General features: G+C 32.3%; 1 protein-coding gene and 1 pseudogene across 2 annotated transcripts; both read left to right on the plus strand.

Annotated features, from left to right (window-relative positions):
• Positions 1 to 552: 552 nt before the first annotated feature.
• LOC143549585 (MLO-like protein 6) lies at positions 553 to 4,632 on the plus strand. The gene is made up of 15 exons (XM_077040462.1): positions 553 to 679; positions 762 to 819; positions 942 to 1,180; positions 1,420 to 1,536; positions 1,660 to 1,720; positions 1,857 to 1,945; positions 2,426 to 2,500; positions 2,603 to 2,697; positions 2,789 to 2,838; positions 3,115 to 3,155; positions 3,263 to 3,436; positions 3,531 to 3,566; positions 3,804 to 3,871; positions 3,968 to 4,028; positions 4,147 to 4,632. The coding sequence occupies exons 1-15, from the start codon at positions 563 to 565 to the stop codon at positions 4,603 to 4,605; spliced, it is 1,740 nt and encodes a 579-aa protein (XP_076896577.1). The 5' UTR covers positions 553 to 562; the 3' UTR covers positions 4,606 to 4,632.
• An 11,785-nt stretch (positions 4,633 to 16,417) lies between these two features.
• LOC143549605 (zinc finger protein JACKDAW-like) lies at positions 16,418 to 19,086 on the plus strand (annotated as a pseudogene). Its single transcript, XR_013138164.1, has 4 exons — positions 16,418 to 16,989; positions 17,060 to 17,459; positions 18,035 to 18,681; positions 18,717 to 19,086. The product of XR_013138164.1 is annotated as a zinc finger protein JACKDAW-like (transcript).
• Positions 19,087 to 19,701: the final 615 nt, after the last annotated feature.

The following is a 19,701-nucleotide window of genomic DNA, read 5'->3' on the forward strand; positions in this document are numbered from 1 at the left end:
GAAGGTAGAGATGTAAAAGAGTTAACGAGTCAAGCAGAGCTTAGACTTGGTAAAACACGAGCTTTGAGTTGTTTAATTCCGATACCAATATTACTTTAACTTTTACTTTCATTAGTGTAAATATAATTCCACTTTAACAGAGAAGATATGATTGAGATAAAAACCAATCAATTTCTCATCAGACAAACAAGGTACGAGTTACTTCTATGTTAAAATGGAATTATCATTGAAAACAAAATAAGGAGTTAGAAATGTCATTGATGTTAAATATATAAATTGTTACTCAGAGATCAATATAAATACTAATTTAGGATTATCCAAATTCAATTTAAGTAAACCATTTAAAAAAAAGGCTTATTCCTTCTTTAATCTTTCATGCACGCGTCTATTAGAAAGGTCAACCCTTTGACTATCTCTTTCCTCACATTTTCCAAACTCCAATATAAACCATCTCAAACACTCAAAAATGACAATATTCGAATTACAAAGATTTTAATCCCCATCTTCACTTTAGCTTTTTACAAAACTTTCATAACACAAAGTTGAAACAACAACATATTCTATGGCCGGAGGAAGTGGCTCGTTGGAGCAAACGCCAACGTGGGCGGTTGCCACCGTGGCTTTCGTGTTCATCGTCATCTCCCTCTTTATAGAACACATCATTCATATGATTGGGCATGTATGTATAATCTATGATCACTCTTTTAAAATTTAAAATAAATATATTTTAATGTTTACTTGTATTGAATATTATTCTGTAGTGGCTCAAGAATAAACGAAAGAAAGCTCTCTATGAGTCCTTGGAGAAGATCAAAGCAGGTAGTCTTCTATTACTTAATGAACTATTATATTGCAACACTTATATATTGCAATAGTTGTTAATGGTTTAATGAATATAATTTTGTGTTAATATTAATTATTGGTTATTTATGATATTGTAGAGTTTATGTTATTGGGGTTTATATCATTACTTTTAACCGCGGGGACGACACCAATTACAAAGATTTGTATATCTAAGGGTGCCGCCGCGACTTGGCACCCATGCAGTCGGGAAGAAGAGGGAACAGCGTCGGAAGATGGTGGAGAGAGTCGCCGAAGGCTGCTCGCTTTTGCGGAAATGGTCGAAGGTGGACGGAGGATTTTGGCCGGAAGTAGTGGTGAAGAAAAGTGTGCACAAGAGGTATGTAATATTTATTAGTTTCTTAAGTTAAAACTATTAACTATATATCATATTAGTTTGTCAACTATGAATTTTTTTATTCATTCAACATTGCATGTGCCTTGTGATGCAAGATTGTCGGGAAACTTTAATATTCATCAAGTGATAAAAAAATTTCTATGAAATACATGTTTTTCATATGCTTTTATAATAATAAATAAAACAGCGTTTTAAAGATTTATTTTATGTTAATTTTATAGGGAAAAGTGTCATTCATGTCGTATGACGGGGTTCATCAACTACATATATTCATCTTTGCTCTCGCGCTCTTTCATGTTATTTATAGTGTTATCACTATGCTCTTAGGACAAACGAAGGTAAAATATTTTATTAATATATGCTTTTATCACACTACAATAGAGATATGACTGTTTGGAACGAATAAAATATATAGGAAGCCAAATATTTGATTGTATCTGTTATATTATACGTATATGTAGATGAGAAGATGGAAGCACTGGGAGAACGAGACAAGTACCGTAGAGTATCAATTCTCACACGGTAAGCATGAAATAAACTACTATGTGTTCTTGTAGAAAATTGTTTTTCAAAACCATTATATTTCGTTTGGTAACGCATTATACACATGCATATTACATGTATGCTGATTTACATACATATATGTATATAATTATAGATCCTGAGAGGTTCCAATTTGCAAGAAACACATCATTCGGAAGAAGACACTTGAACTTTTGGAGCAAATCTCCCATTCTACTATGGATTGTAAGTCTCTTTAAAAAGCAACTTTTTTCATTTATCATATATATTATTACATTTGATACATAACTGGTTTTAAGTAAAGATTCATAGACACATAATGTTGCTAGTCAAATACGAGATAAAAATAAAGTGAATTATGTGGTTACATAATCACTTTATTTATTACAATATGAGCAACAAATACAAATATTCGCACATCAAAATAGTTTCCATGAAATGGACAAGAAACTAAATTCTAACTTCGGTCACGACCCTCTATCTCTAAACGACTTTTATTACAACAAAATGTCAAACTCCTGTCATTATAATTAATGCTTTAGAAACTTATCAATATTTGTACATATAGTTAATTAAAATATATATTTTTAATTATTATTTGTTCAAATGTTATCTACGATACAGCTTATATGATAGTTAAGTTCTCGTACATTATACTGTACGTTATCTTGTACTTATATGTCTAATTGTTTCATACAATTTCAGGTTTGTTTCTTTAGACAATTTCTTCGATCCGTCCTTAAAGTTGATTATCTCACTCTTAGACACGGATTCATAATGGTAAACTCTTTTACTTAAATTTATGTCGTTACAAATTTCTACATGCTACTGTAAATTTGTCTTTATTTTTTCCGAACTAACTTGTTTCTTTATCGAGTTAAGGCACATCTGGGCCCGCAAAACCAGTCAAGATTCGACTTTCAAAAATACCTTAAGAGATCTCTCGAAGAAGATTTCAAGACCGTTGTGGGTATAAGGTAACATGTTTGTCTACTTCTAATACTATGTAAAGTTTAGTTTTTAGCTTTTAAAGGATTGAACTTATTTATATAATTATTTTCGTAACAGTCCACCAATTTGGTTATTCACCGTTCTCTTCCTCCTATTTAATACCCACGGTACGTTAATTATAATTATAAATGTTTATATGCTTTCCTTTTTATGTTGTATTTTCAAGCAATTGTATCTTAGCTTACCACAAAATAATCATTTTAGCTGGTTAAAAAACCTATAAAATATGTTAAAAATAAAAGTGTAACATTTACGGCGTTTATTTCTACTAATTTCTACTACCTTCATTATAAATGTTTTGGAATTAAATCAACTATTTCACAGAGTATTTTACTTTGTCAAACCGTGACTTATTCTTATTATTTTTGTCTTTGATCGATCAGGGTGGTATTCTCATTTTTGGCTACCATTCATACCATTAGTTGTAAGTATACTCTCATTTTCTATACATTAATCTCAATACATTAATATACATCTTATATTAATTGAATTTTGTGTATTTATTTAGTTTATAAAATAATGTTTTTGCAGATTGTTTTACTGATTGGGACAAAGTTACAAGTGATCATTACAAAAATGGGATTAAGTATTCAAGAAAGAGGAGAGGTTGTACAAGGTGTACCCGTGGTTCAACCCGGTGACGATCTCTTCTGGTTTAACCGCCCTCGTCTCATTCTCTATCTCATCAACTTTGTACTTTTTACGGTAAATTTACATCCGAATATTGTGTCTTTAATATTGCTTTTGTTTTCTTCATAAAATTTGCACTAACATATGATCCATTTTGTGAATGTTACAGAATGCTTTTCAAGTGGCTTTCTTTGCATGGACTTGGGTAAGATCTAAATTTTCTAATTATAACACTAATATAAACTAGTATACTAAATTGTGAGACTTGTTGGTCTGGCTCGGCTCGTTAAAAACTGAGTTTTTATCGAGCTTGTTGTGAGAAGTGAGTTTGATCTCCAGTCTCAACTCATGTATCATACATTATTGAGACTGATTAGACTCACGAGTATAGAATATACCACGCTATTTCGCGTGTCTAAAGTAATATTTTAATGTGACACAGTACGAATTCGGGTTGAAATCTTGTTTTCATGACCACACAGAAGACGTTGTCATCAGCGTCGCAACTGGGTAAGTTATAAAACTTTATATATAATAAGAACATTTTATATAAAATAGTTATATAATTAATAGAAACTAATTTTTTATTTTTTTTACATTCACTAGGGCGGTAGTTCAAATTCTATGCAGCTATGTTACTCTTCCTCTTTATGCTCTCGTCACACAGGTAATGAAAAATAAATAATAAATAATCTAAGTTTACATGCTACAAAATTATAGTTCTAAACCTATAATAAATAATACATGCATTTCTCAACTAGTTTATATTTTTTTCGAAAATATAGATGGGATCGACTATGAAACCCACGGTATTCAACGACACCGTTGCAACGGCTTTAAGATCGTGGCACAATACGGCCCGGAAACAAATAAAACAAAACAAAAAGTCGGGTCAAGTGACCCCGATGTCAAGTAGGCCTGGGACACCCTCCCATGGCATGTCACCGGTCCACCTTTTACGTAACTACAAAACCGACAATGATAGTTTGCAAACGTCTCCTAGGATGTCAAACTTCGATACTGATAACTGGGACAATGATAGTACACCCTCTCCGTCTTATCACCAAAGCCAGGACCCTGAATCGTCCACGAGCCATCAGCACCGGATAGAATTGGGATCTATGGACCAGAGTAACGAGACCAATGACGGTGGTTCGTTACAAATGGTAGTGGTTCCTCAACATGAGGTGACAATACAATTGCCTAAAGAGTTTTCATTTGATAAAAGAACTACAAGTATATGATAGTCTTGTAAGTGCAGGAAAATATGTAATTACCACTGATTCTGTTTCCTTTCTTCTTTTATGGAATTTGAGAAAAATGTTGTATTAAATTTTTATTAGTTTCTATCTTTTTTTATATATTTTCTTCATCAACATATTTTAGGTGGTTTATTTTGTACGTGATTATAAGATATTATTTATGTAAAATTTTCTGAAGTAGTTTCGGATGATGAAAAACCGTAAACATGCTTTTAGTAACTTGTACGCACTCTTCTTTTGTACCAACGTGTTAATCATAAACGGGTCATGGGTTGAGCTTACACAATGCAGCACACAATCTCTAACTATAACCGGTTTCTAGACCAAGTTCCAAAGTCCAAACCCATCAGCTACTAGACGAGGTCTAAGCCCATCAACTACTAGACCAAGACCAAGCCCGCTTGTCAAATATCCAACCCCCACTAACAACAAGAGGTCAAGAGCAAAGAATTGAAACTAAAATATACATTTTTTTATTATACGAATTGAACTTAGATATATTTTAGCACTAGGAAGATTAATTTAAAAGTTAATTAATATATATGTTACTTTTCTGGACAACAAATTGAACTCTGCATCTAAATTATTACATCTTTTTGACAATAACAAAACTTGAAACTTCACCCCTTATAATGGCAATGTGTTTTAAACTCATTGGTACAGCTAGGCCAAACGTCGTTTGGTAATGAAATAGTTACTATATGATTAATTGTCTAACAAGGTTGGCGATGTTGGATTGAAGAGAGAGTCCCAATCTTAACATACAAACTTGGGGACTAAGCTAGGGTTCGCGGAAAGTCATGGATTAAGGGTTATGGTTATGAAGTTTAAGGATGATTAACGAATTAATTAGTCATAAAAGGTTCAAGTATGAAGTATGGACGTTTTTCTTAATAAAAGGATTAAGGTCCAAGGATAGGGTTAGTGGTTACTCTTAAAATGAATTTTGTTGGGATGAGCTATCCCGAAATTGTGAGGAATCGCGGATAAAGTGGTAATAAATGGACACATGTTGACCTGGCCGGTTGATAGTCCCATTTGAATCCTAAAGTGATACAAAGAATATCACGTAACTCGGGTAATAAGTGATAACCATGACCTAAATAGCCATGGGACTTACCATATATATTGCCAAGGGTGTGGAATTGGTTTGAATAATATTCTATAAAGGTTATGAATTTATAATATAATGGCTTCAGGTTGCATCATGTGGCAAACTTACTATGTTGATGTAGTTTGCGTGCATTATACATGACTACGTGTGGTTAGTTATAAATAACGTAATGATGGATTAACATGCCTATCTAAATATTTTTAATAAAGTTTATGTGAGATATCTATTGAATTGTTAAGAAAATAGTTGTAAACTTATAATTGTGGACTGACCTACGTAAACTCACACATTATAGTGCGTCTTTTAGGATGAGTCTGACTGAGCAATGGCGTGGCATATCTTGATCATTTGACAAAGTTAGTTGGACATCCTAGGATAATATTTGGTTAAACTCTTCTAATGGTTTATGTGACACGTAAATTCAACAAAAGTTAAACGTTCATGTCTTAGGGTAAGATGCACATGAACCTGAACATGACACGAGTGTTCACAAGTTAGCATGTCACAATCGTCCTCAGAGTCTAGCCATGTGATCAATAGTTGGAACTGGTTTTGTAAATACATCTGAGTTTAAGCGGGAGTCTTTAAAATATTCATTTATAAAATATCAGGAATGAAACACCTGTCTTTTATTACAAAACATTTATGTAAAAAACATAATTTACATAATTTAACAATTTTAAATGTCTTAGTCAATATCAGATAACATCTGATGACAATCCGTCATCATTCCTCTTGTTGTCTAGTCTTACTAGATCATCTGTAAAATAGTATTTGAAAATATGTCAGCACACGATGAATGATGTTTTGCCACTATATTTGTTTTCATGATTGACGTAATACCAATTATTTAAATAGGAATTTGATTTCCTATATGCGAAATCAACTCATGCATGCTCCTCAGATCTGATTCTAGGTTTCTACTAGCATTGTATATTGGATCAAAGCATTCACGTTAAATTAGATGTATTTGTACTTGATGTTTACAAATGGTACACACTTTGTCTTTTGACACTTATCCAGTTACACGTTTTTTTTAAATCAAGTCACACAGGTCTGAAGCTACTTATTAATAAATATTTGTATATTTTATAAGCTTATAAAAAATATAAAATAAAGTTAATCTTTCTAATATAATATTAACTTTTATTAAATCAAAATCCTCGAATTTCCAAAAATATAATTCGATAATTTCGGAATTTGACCAAAATCAGACATGCGTAATATAGGAAAAAAAATAATCAAAATACTCTATAAACCATATTTAGATCAATTATAAAAGTGGTGTCTCCTAATTATAGAAACATGACATGAGTAATAAAACAGAACTATTACCTCGTTTGGAACTATTACCCTTGACTGTCCTAACATCAAGCTAAGTGGTTTTGTAACCTTGTTGTATTTCAGGAACATTTTTTAAAACTAAAAATTATTTAAACGTGTCGACAGCATATACTAAAATCAAAGGAATAATTATAAATAAGAACAAGAAAGGTGGAAGAACTTGTCATTGTATGTTGTTATGTATAGACAAGCTATCACTAGGGACCATGTATCTTTTGTTAGTTTGTACACTTCACTACTTTTATGTAAATTTTGTATAAAAAGATTCCTTTTAAATGGTGGGTTGTGAAATTACCATTTTTGGATATCAAATGGCATGATTTGTTAAAACTTTTGGTTGTTGAAAAATATGTGTTACAAACGTTGGTAACATATGATACACGGTATTGTATATACTTTTTTTTAACAACCAACAAGTTTTATTACCATCAAACAATATAGCAAGATACCAACCAAACCAGACGCAAACGACCACATGAATGGTATTACAAACGAAAGATACACGGTATTGTATGCGTACTTTTATCTTGTTAGGCTTTTACAACATTTAAATTTACTTTGTGTTTCTGTATAGTAACATCTATTCGGCTTTGGAATTTCACACTTGCATTATGTAAAATACATAATCCAACGTTTGTTCCTAATAATTAATATATACAACTCATTTTTAACTTATGTATAGACTTATTAACACGTCACAAACCCGGTTTGTTGTAGCTCCAGGGCCCAGACCAATGGCAAGCCCGTTAGCCCATCCTGTTCCGTAGACATGTTTAAGATGATTCATTTTTAGGGGCCCATCCAACGCATTTTCCATCTGTCACTACTGTCATGGACGGTGACCTATTTAACTCCCAAACAAAATATATATAAAAAATGTTAATCATATATTTATGTGTGAATTATAATTTTAGTCACAATAAAAACGTTTATGTAAATTTTAACCAGTTTAAGTTAATATGTTAAAAGGTTATTATGTTGCATATTAAAATGTTTCTCGATTAACTAATATGTTTAAAAGTTATATTGAATACTTTGGAGTCCATATAAGTTTAATTACACTAAATGTCGAGTTCAGGAAATCGTAATCATGATTTATTTATTAGGTAAAGTAATAATTTATTAATAATGAAAACTGATATGACTATATAAGTTAAATCAAACTATTTAACAATTTAAAAATATATGAGTTATTGAGATGTGATTAATTCATGAATTGAGTACGGAAATGAAATGAAACTAAAGGCCATCCGCAATAATTAAAATGTTTTAATCTTTTATCTTGGTTTCACATGTCCGCCTAATTTATTAGTTTTATAATATAACTAGTAAATCACCCGCGTGATGCGCAGCGAAATCAGTCAGTAAAACCCGGGTGTTGCATCGGTGAGTCAACGCGAATTCGGTTGGTATTAGACTATTGGCTACGTTCGTTAGGGTACTGAAACTAAACTTAAAAAAATAATTTCGTCATATTAACATGTTTATAATAAAAGACCATGAACAATAGCGGTACCCGTATAGTGTATTATAAAATAAATTAACATGTTCATTCGGTCGGCAAACTCGGGTGTTGGTAAAACCCGAATGTTACGACGGTGAGTGGACGCAAATTCAGCCAATATCGTTTACATTCGTAAAGTATAAACAACGTTGGTAAACCCGAGCGTTAAGATCAAAAAATAAATTCGTCAAATTAACATATAAGAAGAGTAACATATGAAAAAATAAAAAATTTAAAACGTCATTTATTTGGTCGGTAAAATCCGAACGGTGGTAAAACCCAAGCGTTGTTCCCGAGCGTTGAGGCGATAACTTGACGTGAACTCGGTTAGTTTTGGTTATGTTCGTTACTGTATCGGAAATAAAACAAAAATAAAATACAAAATATAAAATTTGAGGTGGACCAATGAGGTGGCGTGGTTCAGTAAAAGTTGGTGAGTCTACGCGAATTCGATATGAATCCGCCACGTTCGTTATGGTACCGAAAATAAAACGAAAAATGATTTTGGTGTTCGGTTGATTTCGGTTACGTTCATTATGATAGTGAAACTAAAGATAGAAAAACAAAAAACAAAACAAACAAACTCATGGACTAATATGGTACCGCCAAGTGGTCCAATAGAAACCCTTGTGGCACCAAAGTTTCAATTTATACTATAGTAATAATATAGTTGTTAACATGACAGTCACATATGTCATCATCACACAATTGGATTTCACAACGTGAATGTAAATATGTAATCTAACTATTCTAAATTATTGTTCATATGATTGATTAATATGTATGTAATTCCAAGATCGATCATATAGGACCACCACCGCTAACATCTCCATCCAGTCTGACCACCGCTCGGCACTCACCATCCAGCCACCTCCAGTTAAATATACGTTTTTCTACTACACTAATATAACTTGTATATGAAACCTAAGAGTGTGTATTGGTTTGGTTCCATTTGCCTATGTGTTATGATCGCTAACTAGACTGCTAGTTAAAGCATCACGTTAACGTCACATAGGCAAATAAAAAAACATTAACTAACCAACCTTTTAACTAATGTAAAAAGTTTGATTGATGCATTGGGGTAGACCCCACTTGACAAAGGAGGGTAAAAAGTCCATATGGCGCCCCTTTGTTTGGGTGTTAAACTACCCATAATGTGACAACTCTTTGGCGCTCCTAGTTAGCTCACAACGGGTGGTCTTATGAGTTGACTTTTCTTTATTCACACTTGGCTTGAACTGTTTGTGTTTGAAAAAATGACTTAAAATATAATGAACACAGGCTTTAGCGTTTTGGCCTTAAATTATTGTTAGCAATCATGAGTTTGGCACATACAACAAACATTCAAACAAGTTACGTGTGATTCGTTTTGGTTTTGGTGCTGTTCGGTTTGTTATGGTGTGACTTGGTTGGGTTTTGAAACAAGGTACAACTTAAACCAAACTGTAGTGTTCTATATATTAAATCAAAACCAAAACCAAAACCTCTGTATTCGCTTGGGTCAGTTATTTCGGTTCAATTAATCCTTCTTTTTCACACCTCTACATAAAGCCTTACTTTATTGAATGAAAAAGATTGGTTGTATCGTACCTGTATAAAGATACCATACGCATGTATAGTAATTCTTCGTTTCAAATAAAAATTTTGTTAAATGAAATTTTAGTTGATTAACAAAAGGGTATGAAAGTGGTTATGGACTTAATTGTTAGACCGCGTAGTGAGCGTCTTTCCCCTCCAAAGTGCCCCCGAGCACCCCCCCCCTTCTCTCATGCGGAGACGCTTTGGGCTAGTTTTGGGCTGGGGGTGTTTCCTATAAAGCGTCGGGTAGGGTAGGGGGAAAGTTAATCAATGATTGACGGTTGTTTTATTTATTTGTTTAATAAAATAATGATTGGAAGAGACTCCATCCACCACACCACTTTGTTATAAAATGCTTCGATTGTGACGTGGCGTCACATAACGCAAAACGTTGTTATAGAATCTCTATCAAGTACACATGCTAGGCTATGCTATGCAGTCCCAGTTATATCACAATCATTTGTGAACTTCGTCATCAATCAAGGCTGTAAAGGCACTTCACCTTTTCTGATCCTTTTTGCATCCAAAATATTCCCCTTGTTTTTATTTTCTTTTTCAGTCTTCAAAATAAAATTTTAATAATATCATACTTTTATCTGCTGTCTATAAGAATGGGTTGAGTGTAACCCCGATTCAAAAAACGGATGCTGTCTATAAAAATGGGTTGAGTGTAACCCGACAATGGCCCACAAGACATGAAAAAGGGTGACGGCCTGACATATAAAGCAGGACAATCATCACCCCACGATCAACAAACAGTTCTGTTTATATTATAATGCTTTATTGTTCTCTTATTGCAAATTTAATTCCACACTTTATCTATTTCTACTTTTAACTTCTTAGGCAGTAAGCAATTTTATTTTTTACATGTTTTGGATCGTATGTTAGAATTTAGATCTTTGTATATCCTAGTTTATCGATGAATGATGAAAATTGTTGTGTTTTTAACCAGTTTTATCCTCCATGGCTAATCAAAGTTTGACCACTTAGGGCGTCTTTAGAGCCTAACTTATTATTAGTTTATGACATTAAGACCAATTCCACCTCCAAAACCCCATTTAGAAACTTTTGGTTATCGGTGGTCCATTACTAACTTTAGTAATTTTTATCTTAGTTTTTTCAAAGCCATACATACATTTGCATTGTTATACTTTTAAGTTATTAAAAAAATTCAAGTCAAGGTACTCTTAACGTCTTAACGGGAACAACTCTCTACACTATAAGTGAGGTTAAATCTGGTATGTTTATAAAGTCTATTCACATCCTTTCATTTGGATCATTATATTCATCAAACATATTGCCATTGTGCATAAATACTCATTGGACATCTTGACATGCTTCGAAGGTTCATAATACGCAAAGTAAAGAGAGAAAATCCAAAAAGCGAAGATGATATCTCCATGAATCTGAGACACCTAACGGATTGTTAAACTTATACTTTTCGGAATAAGCTATGTGATCAACTACTTCTTGATGTTTATATATGGTGATTCGAAAGGGTTTAAGTTGTCCAATTGATTTGGTCAAAGGGCATGCTTGTTGCCAAAGACATTTTGCTCAGAGCATGTTTGGGATTGAGTTTGAAACAACTTATAGACTTATTGGTTTTTTCAAAAAACAATAAGTTAAAAAAATGTTTACCAACCACAAAATCTTTCTTATTTTAGCTTTTGAAATGATTAAAAATTTGTTTTATAAAAGCAATGCTTTTCAAAATAGTTTTTGAAAAAGTTAATAAATCAATAAGTTGTTTTTAAACTCAATCCCAAACATGTAATAGTACGGTTTAGATCCTACAAAAATATATACAGGATATTGACTAAACACAACTAATTGTCTTCAAGGAAAAAATCTCTAAAATTGAGCACGGGTCCCTACATAAGTCAATCTAAGGGACCGTGTGGGTGATTTGTCAATTCTGTAAAGGTTATCTTAGGTAGATCTGTTTAAACAACCTCTTTCCCATACTTATACTTGAATCTTAAACATTAGATATATAGAGCTTTAAAATGTTGTTGAAAGATTTTTTCTTGTTTAACACCTTTAATCAAAGTATAAAATAGGCGAGTAACTAAGAGAAGAAAGAGCTATTGAGATTGCTCCCTTGCATATAATGAGGGTTACAGTAATGTCAGATTGACAGGTAAAAAGTTGATGGACTCAAACATGATTTATAATTTATAAGAAAAAAAATCTAACTCTAATACGGATAGATTTTTGTAATCCAAACATTACTCATTTAATATGTTTATCTAAGAGTACACACAACGTTAAGGTTGTGGGTGTCGTCCGTCTTAGGTGGCACGGCAGGGACAAGGAGGCGAAGGACTCCTGCGATGCGGAGCAAGAGTTGGTGTTTTGGAAGAAAAACAATGGTTTTTGAGAAAAGTTTGGAGCTGATGTGTCGCTTATGTGTTGGTTTTTTAAGGTTTAGCGTTATAGATGCTCTGAATAAGTAAAATTAATGGGTTGGAGAGTCAAATGGTTGACGGTTGTAAATAGGCATGTGTAAAAATTTAAAAGATATGGTTATAGGAATGCAAACAAATTAACTTATAAGCCACTAATAAATGGGCTGGCATTAACCTGCTTAATTTAGTACAAATTGAACATGTCCAAATCGATCATTAGCCAAATTAGATAAATGCCCCTTAAACACAACATGCTTCTAACTTCTTAGCGACTTACATTAACCGACCATATACCTATTTAATATTTATAATAAATTGTTACGTATTAGAAATAAAATTGGTAAGCTTTATAATAAATAATAAAACTTTAGTGACTAAGGAAAACTCTGAATAGAGAATTATCTGTTATAAAAATTAAATTAAGAAACTTAATCAATAAGAGATTAAAAATTAATTGTTTTAATCCAATATGGTCACCTCTACATTTTTGTGATCAAATTATTAAATAATTGCCATGCACATAATTGATATTAAACAATTATAGACCAATTGATTGACTACGAAGTTTAACCTAACCATCGTTCTTTTCTTAAACTAATCTGCGTATTCAATTTATAGTAGTATATAATCAAACTAGTGTGCCTTATATTTTAGCGTCAATAAGGTCCATAAAAAATATATAAAAAAATATACAGCAGGATTGACTTTGCTATTTAAAAGGGGGTTGCGACGCAGCTTGTTGCCCGTTTGCCTGCTACTTTATTATAATTGTTTTATAGTAAATTATATATGAGAGGAAAGATCATGTTCTGAATTATATTCAAATATTTACAAATAACCATGTCATGTTGTCAAAGGAAATGCTTGTTCCTAAGCTTTTACTTTTAGAGGTTCTTACATCTTATACAAACCTGAATTTTAATAAGATAACTTGTAGTTAAGTTTATTTGACCTCTCACCAATGATTCTTACTTCCTTACTACAAGCGGTTGGGGTGACTCTTTCAAAATTTTATAAAAAGAGATATCTTAGGTTCAAGTTTTATATGTACGTGACAGAAAAATAGAGGGTTTAGGTTGTGTAAGTTGTTTTTCTCAAATCTCAACTATTGTGGGTTTCCTTTTGGGGTGGAATGTTGATGATCATGTGGGTCAGTACCCGGTCAATGATCCAAATGGTCGTCAAAAAAAAGTTAATCATAATCATTAAATAGATAGATAAATGACTCACACATAATTATCAAATTATTCTCTCTCGCTTTTAGTCTTGACTCTTGAGGTTTTCATTCGAAGATATTTAATCATAAAGAACATTTTGGGTAATCAATAATTTTAGAATAGTAAGAAGTGAATCATGGTAGTGTTAGAATGATATTTTTATAAGGATTTTAGAGAAAAACAATCAAAAAAGCTTCTTTCTTAGCAATAATACTTCTCATGGGAGTTAAACAAGCGCAACCAAACTGACGTGTGTGATAGCAGGATTATAATATTGCATCCGGGCGTTAAGACGCGCGGTATGCAAGGAAATGGTGAGCCCAAACGCTTTAACAAGGAAATGATGGGTGATGACTAATTACAATTCGTCGACTTGTTCGTATCCTTAAAAAGAAAGTAAAAATGTGTTCGAAACAAAAAATATTACTTCAGTATCGATTCTATCTAAAGGTCACGATTAATTACCATTCGTCAACTTGTTTATTGTGCTTATAGCTTGATTACAACTTGTTCACAACCTATCGACAAACCTAGATATTTGTTTGACTCGTTTAAATAAATGAGTTAAATACACAATATTCTCGTAACATGATTTTAAATTTGCTTAAGTTACGATTAATATCTTTAACACGAGTATGTATACGAATTGTGATCGGGTTTATTCATTTAACACGTCAATTTGACATGATTAAGATTCTTAGTTGGAATGATTTGAAAAATTATAAACATTATGTGCCTCACATGATTTGTTTTATTTGGTATTAGTTAAAAAAAAAAGAGACAAAAAGTGTAAGGGGTTGTTTTGTAGTCTTAAATATTTTAATGATTTTATTAAGGGGTTGGCTCTAAATTGTTTGTAGGTAGACTATGTTTAGTTTAAAAAAACATTTTTTAATAGTTGATGGAGTCTCTAAAAATGAAACTTTTAGAAAAACGCTAAATAATTCAGATGCTACTTTTTTAAAGACAACTTATAAAGATCACAAACCTGCAGGACAAATCAAAAACGTTTACATGTTAAGGAGAAAATTCTTTAACCCACTCAGATGTTACATCTTAATTAGTTAAGTCTCTTAATGATTCAATATAAGGTTGTCAAACAACCCCTAACTTAAAACGATGAGGCCAACATTGGTCAAAACATATACTTTTTAACTTTTAAGCATAATAAACGGTTTAACAGGTTTGTAAGCAATTAAAACTTGTAAACATGCACTTGGCTTACTTGTTTGATCACATGTTTTCCACATAATAACTTGTGTGATCACATGTTTTCCACAATTTGTAATAACCTAGTTGATCACATGTTTTCCACATAATTTGTTTCACAGTTACTGACTTACTTCTATGTTGCTATAATTAGTTAAAGGAGTGATGTAATTTATATTTATTTTCACCTTTTATATATATTCTTAAATTTTTGAAGCATATCAATGATATATTTTGTTGATAATTTTAGTGGCGTCAAGTTATTTTAATTCATTGGGATTCACTTATTCATGAGATTAAAAAAAATATAAATTAATACAAGTTATGAGTAGTGAAATACACCCTTGATAATAACTATTCGTATTTGACGACGAACATGGAGATTCAAAGGTGCAATGCCCCGTTGGAAGGGGTACCATTTTATGTGTTGCTAAATTCAAATACTACCGAAAGTTGTTTTGCATTCACATGAGTTATGAAAATTTACATGTAAACTAAAAATAAGCAACAACTTATTATTCTTACTTATTATTCTAATTCGTTGCAGTTTATTCCATCAGTGAAAAATGATCACCAGTGACAACTAATGATTAGCGATAACTAGATTAGTGATATTTTCTGATCATTGGTAACTATGTCTCAATGGCAATAGAGCGTCAACAACTTATAAGCTGACACTGGCAACGAAGTTACCTCTATACAACTACAGGGCTCCTAAGTCCGGATATAGTAACTATTCAGTCTACATGTTTTTTTTTTCTTTAAGTTGAATTAATTTATGCAATGTAGTTTTTAAAACCAAAACTTGCACAATCGACATGTTTTGACCCATTATACTCGACCTGTTTTGACCCGTTACAACTTAGTGTTATATTGAACATGTCCCCCCCCCCCCCCCGGTGAAAGTTCCTGAATCCGCCACTGTTTTTGATAGTCATCCACTAATAAAATTGTCCATCAACTGGTAATTATAATTGTTAACCATCAACTAAAAAACAACGAGGGTTTGTTCTCTACATAATTAGCCAACATACAAATATACCTCTATATGATTTTCATTATACTCATCATATGTTATGAAGTAAATTCCGTCCATAGATTTGACAAATAACATCTTTACTCGCTATTTGTAACCTTTTAAAAACCGGTGATTAAAAAGAATATTGAAAATTTAGAGAGGTGGAGAAGATCTTCTAATTCACAAGGAGACCTAACTATTAACTTCTATTCGTTCCAAACTCTAGTTATTACCTGCTCCACTTAATTAGTGGTACCCTTCAATTAGTACTAAACTAATAAAACACTTTCTAGTAAGTATAGATTTTTCAACAAACTTAAACTTCAATTAAACTTATATATATTTCAACATATGTTTATAAATATTAAAAGTCTTATTTCTTAAGCTAAAAAGATGTGGTCAAATTGAGTCCATGATTGCTCTCCTCTACATGGAAACCGTGGAGGATAAGGCCCTCTCTCTCTCTCTCTCTCTTTGTGTATGTATCTATCTATGTGTGTGTGAATGTGAGAGAGAAACAGAAATGTTATCTTTTCATGCAGCTATCATGTGTGTGTGTTTTTCTCTACGATATATATGATTCAAACAAAGGCAAAAAGACACAACAATCAATCTGCACAACTTGACTCAAATCTCAAACAAAATTCCATGTCCATGGAGTTTCTTTCTTTTTCTTCTTAATTTTTCTTCATCTTAATTTCAACAACACTTCACCTTATCATAAATCCAATATCTTTTCATTTATCTTCATCATATATATATGTTCAAAACCTTAATTTGTTCTTCATCACCTACCTTAATTTGTTGTTTTACTTAATAAAGATTTCATAACTTATATAAGATGATGTCTGGAGATGGATTCTCATCACCACCTTCTTCCCTCACCTCCTTCATTCATGACCCCATCCCAAACCCTAACCCTAACTCTTCAGCAGCCGGTAAACGAAAGCGGAATCAAGCCGGTAATCCAGGTAAAACACACACCCATCTTCTTATTATTACTTAATCAAAACCTTCTAAACCATCTCTTAATATTTATAGATCCAGAAGCTGAGGTGATAGCTTTATCACCAACATCTCTAATGGCAACCAATCGATTCGTATGCGAGATATGCAACAAGGGTTTCCAAAGAGACCAGAATTTACAGCTTCATAGAAGAGGACATAACTTGCCATGGAAACTTAAGCAAAGGAACAAAAATGAAGTGGTAAAGAAGAAGGTTTACATATGTCCGGAGAAGAGTTGTGTTCATCATGACCCGTCTCGAGCTCTCGGAGATCTAACAGGAGTTAAGAAGCATTACAGCCGGAAACATGGTGAAAAGAAATGGAAGTGCGAAAAGTGTTCGAAGAAGTACGCGGTTCAATCGGATTGGAAAGCTCATAGCAAGATTTGTGGTACTAGAGAATATAAATGTGATTGTGGAACATTGTTTTCAAGGTATGTTTATCGTTTATTTGATTCATTTGATTTCGATTTGGTTTGTATGTGTGTATAGATTTGTGATGAAATGCAAAAAAAAAAGTAACAAATATTGCTGAATAATACTTTCTATTTTTGAAGAACTGAAAACAGATTAGGAGTTAATTAACTAATAATAATTGTAAAACATCAATAATTATCATATGTAAACTAGAGAGCATAAGTAGTGGCTTAGCAAACTTAAAAGAATAAAATGATATATAAATCAGACAACAATAATCATAATCATAATAGATAATAAACTTGGCTAAGAATTTTCTGTATTTATGCATGTATAACTAATTATATAAATACATATTGAAAATCAATGATAATCATAAAGTTAATCCACTATTAATAACTAATAGTTATAATAATTATAGAATGATAGTAACTATCATGATATAATACAAAGTAGAAAAAAGTAATGAACAAGAAAAAAAACATAAAACACAAAATGATACGAAGTAAATCAATAATGATAATAACAAAAAAAAAAAAAAAAAAAAAACAAGTTAAACTCCTGTATTGATGTTTGTTTTATGCATAAACAGGAAGGACAGCTTCATAACACATAGAGCATTTTGTGATGCATTAATGGAGGAAAACTCAAGACTTGCATCACGTCCGTTAGTTCCAAACATGGGGAGTTTAGGCTGTCGGAGTGACTTGATGATGATGAACGACGGGGGCGGTGGCGGTGACAGTGAGAGACAAATTCAAGGTATGTTTGGTGGTGGTTTGGATAGTAACAACATTGACATGAATATAGGAAAACCAAGACTTCCCATTTGGCTAGACCACAATGCCACCAATCCGCAACTAGAAAACCCTAACAACTCATCATTTCTACCGCCATCGAGCTCAAACTACAACCCAACCGGAATGCTACCACCAGAGATGGTTAATTGGTTGGGTAGATACAATGGGTTACCACAAGGGTTATCTATAAAAGAAGAAGAACAACAAGCTCAAATGTATAACTTTGGTGGTCCTTCAACATCTCAAAACAATCTCATGTTGCCACCGGTGCCACCAGCACCGGTGGCTAATATGTCTGCCACCGCTCTTTTACAAAAGGCGGCTCAAATGGGGTCCACAAGAAGCACAAGTTCCGGTGGAAATGAAAATGGAAATGATGCTGGTTTTGGGCTCATGAATAGTATAAGTACAACTCTCTCCAATTTACAAAGCCCTCGGGATACCCCCGAATTTTTTTCTAGATCTGCCACTGCTAGGAAAGGAACAACGATGGGTTGATGATGATGGCAGCGAAGGCGGGGGAGGGACCCACGCAAAGCGGTGACAGTGATTTCACTAGGGACTTTTTGGGTGTTGCAAGGAACGAGAGGAGTGTCGTTTAACAGCTTGCAACAAGAGTTAAACAAGTTTGCGTCGTCTTTTAGCCAATTTGGTCGGAATCAAGAGTAAACAAGTTAATTGGTGATATAGTTGGATACTTTTAGTGTAGTGATGGATTTAAATCACTATATGTGATAGTTGTAAGTTTGAAGTTTTAACAACTTTTGTGACGACCGTCACATGTGTATTTCACATGCTAAAAATTCTATATTTTTGTGTCACGTGAAATCAAATAGAAACCTCAATTATTATTTTAGGAAGTATAATTGATTAGCTCTATTTTGTATTATCATCATGAAAACTGATATATGTAAAGCATAAAATTAGTATATCATAATTAAAGTGTTTCACAAACTTTAAAACATTTTTAGTTAAAGTATATATCATCATAATCATAGATGCAATCAAAATATTATAAGGCAAGTATAGCTAATGTCGGTATTAACTAACGATCTTTGCATATATTAAAAAAATTAGAATTGAAAACTCATGAAATACCTCGGACAAAGATATACCAATTACTAAAATAAACTTTACAAAGTTGTGAATGATGGAATTCAGTTAGGACCAATTAACAAAATTAATTAAAATTAATTAAACTACTAAACGCACAAATAAGAGTAATTATTATTTACTATTTTGAATTAAATTAATTACACTATAAAAAATAAGTAGAGTAATAATAATTATTCTAGTTCAATAATTACTCTAATGCGTTAACAAAATAATTTGTCAAAAATGATTCAAGTTCAGATCAGATTTTCCAAACATATGAATATTCATATATCTAAGAGTTTTAACAAGAGAACCCGTTACAAGAAATTCAAAGAGTATCCAATGAAAGCAGGTATCACCTTTC

This window comes from Bidens hawaiensis, unplaced genomic scaffold (assembly GCF_021521415.1).
Source record: "Bidens hawaiensis isolate Kalapana, Puna unplaced genomic scaffold, B.hawaiensis_p1.1 tig00015702_1, whole genome shotgun sequence".
NCBI classification, from domain to species: Eukaryota; Viridiplantae; Streptophyta; class Magnoliopsida; order Asterales; family Asteraceae; genus Bidens; species Bidens hawaiensis.

Bases quoted from the DNA above. Each gene is read 5' to 3' on its own strand.
- LOC143549585 (XM_077040462.1), top strand. From the start codon at position 563: ATGGCCGGAGGAAGTGGCTCGTTGGAGCAAACGCCAACGTGGGCGGTT. The intron at 680-761 runs GTATGTATAATC...ATTATTCTGTAG, and splicing joins TCATTCATATGATTGGGCAT to TGGCTCAAGAATAAACGAAA. The intron at 1,181-1,419 runs GTATGTAATATT...TTAATTTTATAG, and splicing joins AAGAAAAGTGTGCACAAGAG to GGAAAAGTGTCATTCATGTC.